Source organism: Aquila chrysaetos, chromosome 25, assembly GCF_900496995.4.
Source record: "Aquila chrysaetos chrysaetos chromosome 25, bAquChr1.4, whole genome shotgun sequence".
NCBI lineage: Eukaryota > Metazoa > Chordata > Aves > Accipitriformes > Accipitridae > Aquila > Aquila chrysaetos.
The window spans coordinates 9,926,051-9,940,531 of record NC_044028.1 but is presented as its reverse complement, the minus strand read 5'-3'; the positions used below and the strand labels follow the sequence as shown (position 1 = coordinate 9,940,531).

The window sequence follows — 14,481 nt, the reverse complement described above, 5'->3', positions numbered from 1 at the left end:
ACTGAAAGGTTAAGAGGCTTGATGGCTCAGAATACTGAAGACTTAAAGGTTCAATATTCTTGTTACTATCCACTGAAGAGGGAATTACCTAAGTCTATGCATTAGAAAAGAAAAGAAAAAAATTCAGCATGTGAAAACTCCCCTTTCTGCTGAATTATTTTGATCCTCATTACTACAGAGAGTCTCTTCTCAGCCTGCTCAGGAGCAGCAGAGTCAAAGTGCTGTGCAACCTCAGGGTTTTTTCTGATTGTATAGTATCTTACTTCCAATAATTATCTGGATGAAAACCAACTCAAACCAGCCAAAACAACCAGACCTCTGCAATAGTACAGCAAGCGCTTATGATGTTTATCAGAAGTATGGTGGGTTTAGTTTACAAAACCATGAACATTCAGTAATGACACACTTTCACATACATGACAAGCACTCACTCTCCTAATGTATTAGCTGCACAGCACTCTGAGTTACTGCAGCAAGAAAAAGGATCGCCCCTTTCTGACAGAAGTAGTCACCTTTTTGGACCTGCAAGATTTTATTTCAAAGCTTCCTTCTATGCTTTTATTTTCAAGTCAAGAAATTTCAGCCAAAACGATTTTACGATGTTTACCACAATAGTACAGGAATGGAAAGTAATCAAGTTGTCAAATGAAACGGAAAGGACCCTTAAACCTTGAAGGACTATTTCAGTATCATAAATATTTTTTCATTAATCAGACAAATATCAAGGGTTAGGAAATAAATGCACAAACTACAATTCTAAATTCCATTTTAAAAAACAATACAAAACAAAATTTAAGCAGCCATGACCACCTCCTTAATATACTTTTTACATTAGATTAATGAATTAAAGTATTTTTTAAGAACTGTACCACTGACAAGCATATTATTTTTTACTATTCAGTTGTGCGAAAGGATGCATCTTTCGCCAATATAAGCAGAACAAATTTGGTATCTTTTACATGCAATGAAAAGATGTTTTTCTTGAATACTAAGAAACCTCAGCAGTCAGAAAGCCACAGTAACTATTTAGAATGATGTTACCTCTTTACTTATGTGCATGGTTAGTAAATACCATGGCCAAGTTTTCTGTCTCCCAAGAACACAACTCCCTCCTTATCACACCTCTATTTCAATGACATCCAGTTTCTAAAATCCATAAAAACCTTAATATTTCAGTTCTAAGATACTGAACTCTAAGGTACTGTTGAATAAATTAATTATATCCTTACTTTATGTAGTTAAAATCTGCTTTCAGATTGATTGAGGTATTACTATTGCTTTTCTTCAAGTCATGGACCATATTTTGCCACTCCTGAACAGCAGACCAGTCAGCAATGGAAATGTAACATTCACATGCTTTGTTACCCAAGTAGTTTATAACTTCAGGTGAAGAGTCACTTGGCTTAGTCAGAACAGTTTTTCTAGTTTCTCCTGTGAAACAAAAAAATAGCATATATACTTAAATATATATTTATGCTTATATACTTTTAAATAGCAATTCTGTGACTCAAATGTAATTCCTATGTCTTTTGTCAAGAAAAACACTTAATTTAAAAAAAAAACCAAACAGTTACACAACATTTACAGTATTCTTCTTCCACTTGCACTTAAAAAAAAAAAAAAAAAAAGAACCTTTTCAAAGGAGGTTTTGGAAAAATTTAGTCCATATCTGTAAAGAAGCACCAAAACAGGAAAACAGAACTAAACTAGGAACAAAGAAGGTCCCTTCTCAAAGATGAAACAGAACACTGCAACAAAGTCTCAGTAGTTAAAAAACTGAATAACTAGTGCATTTATGATACCATTGTCATAAATACTAGGCCTTATGTTATGATGATCTAAAATAATTTAGAATTAAATTAGAAAGTTACAAAATATTTTAGCTATTAGTTTCATTCAGCTAGACCTCAGTACTGCAAACCCTCCTATCTACACAATACTGGTTTCAATGGCATTAAGCTGTCCAGTTTAACTGCAGACAGAAACAGGTTTTCAGATTTAAGAATTAGACACTATCATTACCATGGCTATACCACTGAATGTTCTAATTTTATGTACATACAGTTACAAAATTGTATTTCTCTTAAAAAGAAAACAACAAATACTGACCATTCAAGGAATGCTTTGGGCTGGCATTATTCACACTGTTTGAATTGGCCAACTTCAGAACAGTTTTGTCAAAGCCTGTTATGCAGCAATCCACTCCTGTCATGGAGCACAGGTGCTCCTGGTATTCTGCAGTTGCTTTTTCAAACCTTAAATGGTTTAATATTTTAGTCAGCATTTTAGAGAACCAGTTTTCTTTTTTGCTAAATAGACTGTATTTTAAACATTTCTTTATCACAATACTCAAAAAGTTCACGTCACCTTCAGCAAAAGAAAGGGATTAACACAGAATACAAATACAAAAATACCGGCTGAATTTCCAGGTTATAGCACAGTATAAAAGCTTTTCCATTCAGGTTTTAATGCCAACTTCAAGCCAAGTACACTGAAGGAGATAAATGAATCTTATATTTGAATGTCACACTTTTTCCTGAATGAGTAAAGCTGAATACTGATTAACTACATATCATTTAACAGAGGCTTGTAAAACTGGGTCTAAGGCAACAATTAACACCTTGAACTTGACGTTTCTGAGAAATTTTTCATGTATTACAAAGCTGCACATTATTTTAAGGAATTTTACAAAAATGGGAAAAAGATAGTTATAAATATAAAACCTCATTTTTTTGTTTTGTTTGGGGATTTTTACATGGCAGGTAAATAATGAAAGGTGTCCCTTTTCATTTCATACAGAAGAAAGGATGCATTCCTCTAAGGAGATGAAAACACCAAAATGAAGGCATACCCTATGTGGAACATTGACCCACTTATTTGTATCTGCAGACACAGATTCTACTTCAATAGACATAGAAGCCACTTTTTCAAAGCTGAACTAAAACTGCAACGCATCTCCCTCGGAGTCCCTCTCTTGGCAAACTGTGGCAGGTAATCGGATCACGCCATTGGTCAGAAACTTCATTAGAAAGTATTTAAATTAATAATATTTTGCAATGGAAAAATCATATACAATATGAAAATAGTATTGCTGTGTACAAAAAATAAATTAAAAAAAGCTTAGGAACACCATTTATATTCAAATCCTAGTAATTTAGTTAAAGCTAAAGGTTAAAATATCTAGAACAGCTGGATGCATTAGGTATCTCCGAAAGACAAAATTACTTTGACATGGAAATTAGATCAGTAGCTTTGATTCACACCACAATTTAAAAGATTCAGAAGTAGAACTATACATAAGAAGGAAAAAATGTCCAAGTTTGTAACATCCAGTTATCTGAGAAAACTTACCGCCCTTCTGCTTGTTGAGCTACAGAATTGATCCAGGCAAGACTCTTCCCAACTACAGCAGAAGACCAGACAGCAATACCCTGAATAGCTTCAGGACAGTGAAGCTCACATAATGCTTCTACCAGCATCATAATTGTCACTTCCAATTCATTTCCCTAAAACCAAACCAAATGCTTTATTTAACAAATCTCTTATTTTGTAAGAGCTATATACATGTTTAAATACTTGGAAATGGTAAAGTAGTATTTCATTATATGCATCTACAAATGAAGTGCTATGCATATCCATCCATTACACTGCTTTGGAAAAGCAGGGGAGCTAAGGGAAGAGTATATGCTGTCAATCCACAACCTGAATGTCAAGTTAGCAATCACTATGTGATGGTCTATACCTATGCAAGTATGAGAATTCATAAAGAATTCAGGAAGTAGTAAATACCTATCAAACCTCCTTCGTTAAAATATTTAAGCAAATCAAGTCATGTACTGATGAAACTATTTAACCTGTTCGAGATGGCTTAACCACTTTATCCACTCATCCCACCCCTGCACTTATCTGCTAGTTACTTAGAGAGGAAGGACACCCTCATGATACATCCCTCTCCTGCTCAAACCCACAGGCAAAGACACTACACTACCACAAGCTCCGGAAGGCCTCATGCTAATACAACATAAGTTTCATAAGATTTAAGCAATACCTTCTGCTTAAAAAGAAATTGCTCAATTCAAACCGTGAAAAAACAATAGCATTCGTCTGTGTATAGTATTTGACCACATGTATACAGCACATCCTAACTTCCAACGTACAGTACCACTTATCCACAAAAGTCTGTCAATACAGAAGTATGAGTTTAAAATGTGGCTTTAAATAACACAATCTTTTACAGACCAGTTGGTTTAATAACTACTGATTGCCTTAGCTTAGTTCTTTTTAGAATATTGTGGGAATATTTTTGCAATAGTCCACAGAGTTTGAAAAGAGAGTACCTGAGAGATACTATTATTAGTTTTCATTTCTGTGAGTAAATCAAAACCATGCCTGACTGTCACAGCAGGCTGGCCAGCCAGCAATCCAACTCTCATGATGGAAAGTCTAATCCGCGTTAGCCAATCTTGGCATGTCTGACGATTAGTATAAAAGAATGTCCTGATAACCTTTAAAGACAGAAAGGGTAGGTTTTACAATACTGTTCTTCTGTATGAATCATAACAGTTACATTAAGTACTTAACCTTTATAACAATCAAAGTCAGGGCAGGTTTCTTTTCTCCAGTTGATTTTTCAATCAAGAGATGAAGAAACAGGTAAAATTTTGCATCTTTAATTTTATTAATGCAGATGGTCTGAAATCATGCATAGCACACAACTGGCCAGGCATACTGGCAAGCTAAAAATCTTGAAATGAACTGACTATAAATTATATATTACTGTCATTTCAAAGTCTGGTAATTAAACTGCTTATTTCAACAGTGAAGAATGTTTCGCAGTTAGAACTACACAAAAGTTTATAAATAATTTATATATATATATGTTTATAAATAATTATTGTACTCCTCAAAAAGCAATTTAAAGCCTCAAATAATTGTGTTACTTTATAACAGGACTGCTGACAGTCTACAAATAAGTGACTGCTACAAATTAGAGGTACTACAGACTTGCTTGATTTGTACCACTATATGCACTGGTAGTCCAGAAATAAATCCTGTTTTCACACGTTCTCTAGGAACAAGCCAAAGTCAAAGCCAGATGAATTAAGAGTCTCATACTTTGTTTGAGAAGTTCTTCTGAAGTTCCGTGGTTAAGATCTGAACAACCCCAAAAACACTGTTCATTCAATAGACTGCTTCAAGTAACATCAGCACTCTAAGACAGACAAACCTTGGGTGGAGAGGTAAGGGCATTGGCACATCCTTCGTAAGCATTGTACATCAATTTTTCCAAGTTCTCCAGATACTGTAGAAGGAGAACAAGCCTAAGCTGGTTGCTACTGTGTCCTTCATCATTGTCTGCAGTAGTCCACTGGCTAACATCTTGGTCAGGGTTTAATGTATGGGCTGCAAGACTCCTAATAATACCTACACATTTTACCAAAACATGGGGAAAAAAAAGTTACCAGACAGTATTTTATTTAAATGTGTCAAGATATAGCAATGCTAAAGTAAAATCTCTCAAAAGTTAATAGCAATTATGCAACCGCTCTTCTGCCATTGCATTTCTTGATGTGTCAAAAACATGCTAAAAATCCATCATCACTGAAAAATAAAGCCATTGTGCTTCTTGCCTTGGACATGAAGTTCTTAGCTGCACAATCTTACCAAAAAAATCCCATGAAAGTAAACTATATTTTTTGCATTACCTTCAATTGTTTGAAATGTATCTTGGGCTCTACCCAGAGGAGTTCGTAACTTCGAAAGAACAGTAAACTGAGCTGCTTCCCAAACAGCCCATTGCCAAAGAACAGCATCAGTCTTCAACAGATTACGAGGGATGGTTGGTTGATCTCTCTTATCTAGTCTTTGACAGCTATAAAATAATCTTTCTAACCAATTATCCTTCCTGAAAGAAAATATCAGTACGTTAACACAAGTTCATGTGGTAACAAGTTTATACTGCACACACTTCAGCTTCCTATTGCTCTCAAACAAATCTCTCATGATTATGTCCAAGCAGCAATGTACATAGGCAAATATGCAAAAAGGTGTGTATTTGAAGACTTTTATAAATACTTAGAGAAGTAATTGAAGGTAAAGCAATGTAGTTTCTAAAGATAATTACAAATTTTAAACTAAATACAGCTTGGAATTTTTTTACTATAAGTTCAACATCCATGGATTTCAGTTTTAAAAGTAAGTTCTTACCCAGTTCGGTGAGAGTTTCCATACAAAATAAAACTAATGACATCAGAGAAATCCTGCGGGTGGAATGTATTACTTGGAGCTTTGCTCATATGACTTCTTATAGCCAAAGAAATTTCTTGTATTTCTGTGTGGGTACGGTTACTGCAGGAAGAGGGGGTGAAAAAACAACCCATGCTATAATGTACTTGAATAAATGAAAAAAAGTTGTGCAAAAGAGTTACATACACACACACACACATATATATGTGCGCACAATGACTGGAAATAAGTATACTCTTTGATATTAAGACAAAGTGTTTTAAAAGTTCAGGTCTGAGACAAATTGCAGGACATAATATTGCTGAAGCTCTGGATAACATGGACCTTACCAGTATGCATATTTGCTGCAAGAAGTGCTGCATAGCTTATCAAATTTGTTAATTACTCTGTGTACTACCTACTGTTCTTAAACCTGTAACAAAGTAGAAGAGATAGCAAGACACTTCATCCTTCGTGATCTTAAATTAAGACACTATGATGACATTCAACCGGCATTATTTTTCAGATAAGTGTCATTGAAGAAAGAAATTAAACCATTGTCTATATTGAAGTTAATCTGAACAACTTACCTCAACACGACATCTAAAGGAATTGACTTCAGAAGTTTTCCAAAAGTTTGTCTTACACGAGCACCACTATGTACTAGTTGAACACGACACACATCAACACACCTGCATCACCAAAAAGGAAAAAAGGGTGGTAACATTTCTATTAACAGCATAATTCAAATAATATACAGAATTCTGTGCAAGTACCTTTGTAAAAGGTCATCTGGGAGGGAGGAAGACAGGGCATGTAGGCTACTACATGCTTGAAGACAAATGTTCACATCTTCCAGAAGGGCTGAATTAAGGAGTTGAAAGAAAAAAAAAAAAGTTATTCTTGCTAGAATTAGATAATTTATGCATTACTCTGGTTGTGGCAGAACATCTAAAGACATTTTTACAGCATAGCTTGTAGAAGGAGACAATGGCTTTAAGCAATACTTTTCTTTTGATTTCATTGACTGGTTTTACTATAACAAGTAAATGCTTAGTAACAAAAAGTCAGTTGTGCTACATGTTACTTATGGGCCTCTTCTGATGGCTGAGAGATTAATCCTTCTACGGTCTCCATACATTAGCATTATGCACAACATATTTCAATAAGAAAAAAAAAATCTAAGGTACCTGGCCTTGGGAAGTTACTGCTCTTGCTAGTATTATGCTACTAAAAGCATCTGTTCCTATATTTCTATTTCCAGGTTTTGAAATCCAAAACAATACATCACATTATGGAGTGGTTTCACTGCTTTTGATAAAATAAAATGCAACCTTACAAGTAAGATTTGGCACATCACTTAGATTTTTGGTAGATCAATTTCACAATCACAAATTATTATTTTAAGAAGATTAATTGTTTGCATAAGTAATAGGTAGGGATCCATTTGAGAAAAATTATAGAAGGCAAGTGTAAGTTTTTGCACAATACAAACCAGAAGCATCCTTTTAAGTAAATGAAACAAGTACAACTGCATCTATCAGTGGTATATGACATGGTCACTTATATACTTAATTATGCCACGTAAAAGACAGTTAAGTAAAAATACACGATATCTTACTGTTTGCTAAAAGTCCTTTACAAAACTTATGAAAAGATGGGAGAGAAAATAACGGTGCATATGTTTCTGATTTTTTCATCAGAACAGCCACTTCCAAAGCCCATGTCATAAGTAGTTTCCTTCAAAAAACCAAAAGTATTAGTCAATCTATACAGTTACAGAAAGATATCTTTCAATATAACTTTAACTATTTTATGTTACAGATGAGGATTATACCATAACTCATATTTTTTAAACAAAAGGGTTTGTAACATTAAAAACATCCCTAGCTTTCACAGCATTTTGGTAATACAGGATTGTAACTATTGTAAAAGGGTACTTTCAGTGAGTAAAAACTCAGTAAAGTTTGATAGCTCTGTTTTTACTGTATAGATCTTACAATGGTTTCAATTTTTCTAGTTTTCATGCATAAAAATAAGCAGCTACTTTTTCTACAGGTATTTCATTATTAATGTTTCAAAAAAACCAAATACTTGACCGGTTAAATTTACCCCAAGTTTTACAGATTAAAATTATCCTGGATTCTGAATTAAGGCATTCTACTGGAAACAAAAAAAGTCTCCCAATTAATAAGAAAACGTTAGTTACCTAGTATCTTGAGTAAGGTTATCCTTCTTAAGCAGTAGCCCCAAAAGGTTTAGTATGATTGAGAAATGTTTTTTTGTTGCTGTGGTTACAGTACTTATAACTGCTCCATCAAACAGAGAAGGAGAGGAAGAACTGAGGCTACTGGATATGAAATGGTCATGCCTGAAAAGGCAAGGAAAAACATAAAATATAAAACCAACCCAAAATTAGGGATACTTCCTTGAAGTATGCAGGAGGGGGGAAAAAACAACAACAACCACCCACCCACCCCAAAATAAACAAACAAAAAACCCAACCAAACCCAACCAAAAAACCCAGCAGCAAAAGTTAATGTACACCCACACAGTAACCACATTATGTCAAAACCGAAGTATTTTGATCCCTGGCCTAAAAGAACAAAGCTACAATTTTACATCAGTCCATGCAGCCCAGTAACCTGGTTTCAACTGTGGCTGGTATCAAATGCTTAGTGAAAAATCACCAAAACAAAGAAATGTACAGAGTAACAGTTAAACTAGTATATTCCCTTACTTTGACAACGTTTTGTAGTAATAAGGTCCAAAATGCGTTTAAATCTGTTCTTTACATTTCATTACCTCACCTAGATCTCACAGTAAGCAAAATAGTAAATAACCTTTCCTTATTTACTTTCAGTAGAATTCTCACTCAGTTATTTCTATTCAAACACAAGACTTCTAATCTGCCTTTGAATAAAATGCCAAATTTTAAGACAGGATATGCTTTCTTGGCAGACATACAGACTCCCTGCAATTAATGAGAGTAAAAACTGATTAGGGAAGTTTAGGCAAAAGTTTAATTGTAATAGCCTATTTAAATTCATCCCTCCAACAATATATTCTATTCAGATCAGTCCATCCTAGTCTTCTTAAAATACTGATTAATTATTAATCTTCATACCTGGAACAGTGCGAATATAGCGTATAGAGTACTGCATACTGGACAGCAGGAAAATGAACTGCTATGTCACCATGAACAATCATCAGATTTTTACTCAGTAGTGCAAACACAGTCGGCGAAAGGGCCCACATCTATAAAACAATTGCAACACAAGCAAAGAAACTTAATAAATAGGATCTATTTTTAAGTTGTAGATTCCATACCATTAATTATTGTTTTGCTTCTTCCCAAGGGAAATAATTTAACTCTATTAATTTTCTGACCTTAATTACAACTATTTTCTTTCCCCTTTTTAAACCACCTGTTAAAAGTAGTTTATGTTTTTATTTGGAAAGATCTAGAGCAAGTGTTTTCACATGACTGATATACTACCAGAGGACCCACTAAAACTGCTTTTATTTGTCTTGATTTTCAGAAAGAATTACTATGATGATCTTAGAATCAATCCATGAATAACCCTGATAAGATGCTCTTTCCTAGAAACTGCTTTTCATTATGCACCAACTAGAGATATAATCCACCCATTCTGTTTCCCCTAAGTTTTAATACTGGAAGTTTTTCTATAATGTAAGTTAGGAAACAAATGTTATAATTTTAATTATACATATGTGCACTACTGGTGAAATACATTATGGTATATTTTAAGTAAGTAAAACGTGTTCTTACATTTATTGCACAAATTTTATCTGTAGAGTTTTTACTCACCCCAATTAGTGAGTTCTTAGCATTTCCAATAGTACTTAGAGCACTGAGGTCAAATATAACAACAAACTTTGCATTATCCACGTTGAATATACGCTTCTTGAAAGAGTCATGCTGGATTTCAGAACAGGCCTCAGGAAGATGTAAGCTATAGAGAAGACTATTTAGAGCACAGGTCATTTCTCCTAGAATCAACCTGTAAGCAGTCTCCAAAACAGGAATGTTCTTCAGGCTCAATACGGCTTGGTATACAGCATGGGCTGCTGCAACAACCTTGAGAATATAAAATAATTACAGTAATAATTGATTAGCATGAAATCATAAGATATATTAGTCACCAATGTAGAATTTAACATTATGCTTCTTTATCTACAAATAGCCTAGTCTGATACACATACCTATCTTCAGTTTTCTGTAATTAAGTACTACTTACTTACAGAATCTATTGATTACTTTCTGGATCATCCACATAACACTCTGAGTATGAAAGCCACATCAACTAAGGACTTTTCTATCTGGTATGATGACCAACTTACCAATTCCTTATCAAATCTAAAAGCCAAAACCGAGAACTAGGTACATCTGCCTTTTCAGAAGTTTCACAGATACATAGTTAGGGGAAAAAAAAAAAAAAAAAAAAAACCCAAAAACAACCAAAAAAAACCCAAAAAAAAAAACGAAAAAAAACCCAAAAACAACCAAAAAAAACCCAAAAAAAACCCACCTATCAGATTAACAAAGTTTTATAGCTTAATAAATATATTCTAGGAGATGCATGAAGGCTGTTGTGATACACCTGTAAAAGTCACTTACTCTTACCTCTTTCTCCTTATGATAACGAAGAACAAGTAGCTTAGACTCTGGTATAAATAATTTCTCTACAAATGACGATGGTAATTTTGTATTTATTTGTTCAACAATCTGGGGATAGAAAGCAAAGTGATAAATACCTTTAACTACCTGAATTAATTTTTATTAGAATAGATTATTAAAGTTTAATTAAAATGATGGTTGTCTAGCTTGCATACACTATATCTACGAAAAAAGCTTCCCAGCAATGCAAATATTTTGTATTTGCTTTCCCAAATTCACATTCAGAGAATTAGTTATTTTCAGGCTTTAGTAGCACAGCTGAGAGAGAAAGTTGCATAATTAATTTAGATCAATGTGGGTTTACAAGTTTGTGGCCTACACATTAAGAGCTATGTTTTGAAGAAGTCTGATTTCCCAGGTCATGGCATAAGTAGATAAATAAAACATACTAAGCACTAAGATTCTGAAATTCATCAGGTGGTGTTATCAACTGCAGAGGTCAGAGAATGGCACTTGTCCAACAGTCAAGCCAGACAGAGAAAGTAGAAAAAAAAAAAAACAAAACCAAAAAAACCCAAAAAAACCAACACACAAACATGAACACTCTGGCTAAAATTAAATGCCACTTTATCGACAAGCCAAATGCATAAACAAGTTAGCATCATAAGCTTTACAGAAAAGAATACAAGCATTTAGAAGAGGAATTTCTTGCTCGTGATCAAGAAGAGAAGAGTTTTAAATATTTATCCAATATACACACACAAAAAAAGCAAGGTTGCTTAGAAAATAGTATTTTTCCAGTGCGAAAACCGCAATAATAAAAATATGTACAAACCAGTGTCAACAGATTCAGGACTGAAATGATATAATCAGTGCCACAAGACTGACAACCTTCCATTTGATCTAATCCATATGTGATGACCATGTCGCAGTGTATGGTCATACTTGGATCTAGGCTGCCAAGTAAAACACCAACACACTCATTGGCAGCTGTAAGTACGGCTTCAGAAAAGAATACTTGGTTTGCTGCAGTCACACATCTCATTACTCTGTACAGAACCTGGAAAAATGGAAAACACACCTAAATTAAACTTCATTAAAAAGAGACAAGGACTGCATACTATTTAGTTATATTCATATCCACTTCATATCCTGTCCCATCACCTACTCTGCAGCTTAGTAAATTCTGTCAATAGAATATTCTGAATCATGCACATCATGGCATTACACTTCAGAAGTATAAGGAAAAACAAACCTTCAATTGCCTGGTTTCCTACTCAGTTAAAGGCCTACAAAGACCTAGAAAACCTAAACTCATTATTCAGAATTCTGTTCAGTTCCAACTGATGTCAACAGAGCTCCTCTTGTAAAAGACAGACTAGTTTTCTTGAGCTTTTGTCACAAGAATCCCCTGCAGATTAAGACACAAATTATATAACTGTCTTGGCTTTAATTGGGAAATCCATACACTTATTTATCTGAGAAGTTTTGTCCCTCACAGAACTACGTAAGGGCAAAAATTCCAGTTGCAGAGCTTACACAGCAACAAGATTTTGACTGCAGGTATTTTTATCTTTTTTTTTTTTTTTTAATCACTCACACCCTCTACAGTTCCTGTTAGAGAAGTATAGCAGCTACTTCGCATATTATATAATATTTATTCTGAGTTTACATCATTCTATACTATAGAACAAGAGGACTTTGCTATCAGATTTGATAGATACAATTTCAGCATGGATAAAACACCCTACATTTTATAAAATCTAACACATAATTTGAATTGGTTTTATAACATCATAGGAATCTGAATAAATGGTAACATTATGGCTACAAAGACAGATAACACAAGCATGAACCCACCTGCATGAAGCTAAAGTGCCTAAAAAACCCCTAGTTTCTCCTATGTAAGACTCCTATGTGCCACTACCACAACCTATGCCTTAATATTTAATAAAATTCTTGTAGTATATTTTCTCAAGAAAATACATTTGCTCAAAGCTGAGTGTATACATATTCATGTAAAATTCACAAAAACTAAATAAACTCAGCGAATAGCATCATTATATGGTGATATGTCAGCAACAAAGAACAACAAAAAGAAAAAATGGAATTCTTACATCAGTTACATATGCTTCTGTAATTGGTGGTCCTCTAATTGGGCTGAAGCGCTCCCCAATACTCCTCACCACAGTACTGAAAACGCGAAGAAGTGCAGCCAGTTTAGGAAGTGATACTGAAGGAGGAGGAATATCTTCATCTACTGATTCCCCAGAAGCCACATGGCTGAGGTCCTACAGCACAGAAGTTTTATATATCAGTACACACCATTAACAGTTATAATACATGCATAAAAGATCAAAATATGAGATTGAAAATACTTCATCTATCTATTTTCCAGACATATTATAGATACTATCCAATTACAGATATATTTACCCAGTATCTCTAACTTCACATACATACCAAGATGGGTTATAGGCACACAATGACAATGAGCAAGTCACAGAGCAGTAATAAGATGCTGCTCATTAAGTTAGCCACTGAAGCAGAGTACTCAGACTATATCTTGTAAATTAAAACAGAGGCTTATGACGTTCCTGGCCCCTGGAACATGATCATGCATATTGCTGCACTGTTACAACACTTGTCTGCACACTTTTACCACTCTCCCAAACAACTCCTGTCCACTAATTGGACTCAGGATGTTCGAGTGGCCATTCCCATCACACTGTTTACATGCAAGTACCTTGGTCTGGAGACCATGAGTTTACTAGCAGGCTACTTCATGCCAGCTGGCATCAGTGCCTGGGAACATTCCCAGAAGCACTGATCTCATTAGTATAGATATAGCCTTGGTCTACCCCCATTTAAAACTCTTCCGTGACTAAGAATACGCATGTTGTCCAGTTCAGCAGACAAGCTGATAAGCAGCGACTTACTGCACTGACTAATCACTTTTAACCGTGTACCTACAGTCACACAGCACAGGTTTCTGTGGGCTTGATGCTGTCAAAGAAGTCTGTGAATCCTAACTCAAAGCTGTACCATCAGCAACCTTGGTGTACATATAAGTACACTAATAAAATCAAATTAATTATTCTGCTCTGAGTGAAACAGATTATGCTGGAAGTACAATTTCACCTGGATCTCCACGTTAACATACATAATATAGCATAATGTAGTTACAAGAATATATACCTGTGAGCACATATACCTTAAGAAAAAGACAACACTCCCCCCCTCAAAACCAAAACTCTTCCTTTAATGACAGCATCAGATAAACTCTAAGCCCTCTTAACCTGTTAAGCAAAGGTTACAAAGTCAAAACAAAGTATGTTAAATTAATATACTTACATTTTCTATCGGTTTCTGCTGCATTATTTCCTGCACTATATAATGCGTTATTTTATTTTTTAAAAAGACAGATTTACCATTAATCTATGGAAGCATTAAGAATCCCTCTCCCCCCAGTAGTCACTAATTCTGAGAAACTCTGAAGCTGGACAATTAGAGAAAATACCAAGGAAAGACCATGAAATGCCTTCACTGCAGCTTTTTAAAAATGAAGGCATTCCTGTTTGGTTAGTTTGTTTTATTTTTATAACACCACGATA

At 34.5% G+C, this 14,481-nt stretch overlaps 1 protein-coding gene across 4 annotated transcripts in view; it reads right to left on the bottom strand.

Moving 5' to 3' along the window:
* Positions 1–14,481, bottom strand: part of SMG1 (SMG1 nonsense mediated mRNA decay associated PI3K related kinase) — a 70,230-nt gene that overhangs the window by 28,873 nt on the left and 26,876 nt on the right. For all 4 annotated transcript variants that reach the window (XM_030001593.2, XM_041120122.1, XM_030001594.2 and 1 more), the window contains 16 exons: positions 12,985–13,158; positions 11,703–11,927; positions 10,874–10,975; positions 10,058–10,327; positions 9,353–9,483; positions 8,435–8,596; positions 7,847–7,965; positions 7,002–7,089; positions 6,816–6,917; positions 6,208–6,348; positions 5,706–5,905; positions 5,228–5,424; positions 4,338–4,505; positions 3,352–3,506; positions 2,110–2,255; positions 1,230–1,431 (listed from right to left, as the gene is read on the bottom strand). In XM_030001593.2, coding sequence (XP_029857453.1) covers positions 1,230–1,431; positions 2,110–2,255; positions 3,352–3,506; positions 4,338–4,505; positions 5,228–5,424; positions 5,706–5,905; positions 6,208–6,348; positions 6,816–6,917; positions 7,002–7,089; positions 7,847–7,965; positions 8,435–8,596; positions 9,353–9,483; positions 10,058–10,327; positions 10,874–10,975; positions 11,703–11,927; positions 12,985–13,158 — 2,582 coding nt within the window. The remainder of the gene's footprint in view (positions 1–1,229; positions 1,432–2,109; positions 2,256–3,351; positions 3,507–4,337; positions 4,506–5,227; positions 5,425–5,705; positions 5,906–6,207; positions 6,349–6,815; positions 6,918–7,001; positions 7,090–7,846; positions 7,966–8,434; positions 8,597–9,352; positions 9,484–10,057; positions 10,328–10,873; positions 10,976–11,702; positions 11,928–12,984; positions 13,159–14,481) is intronic.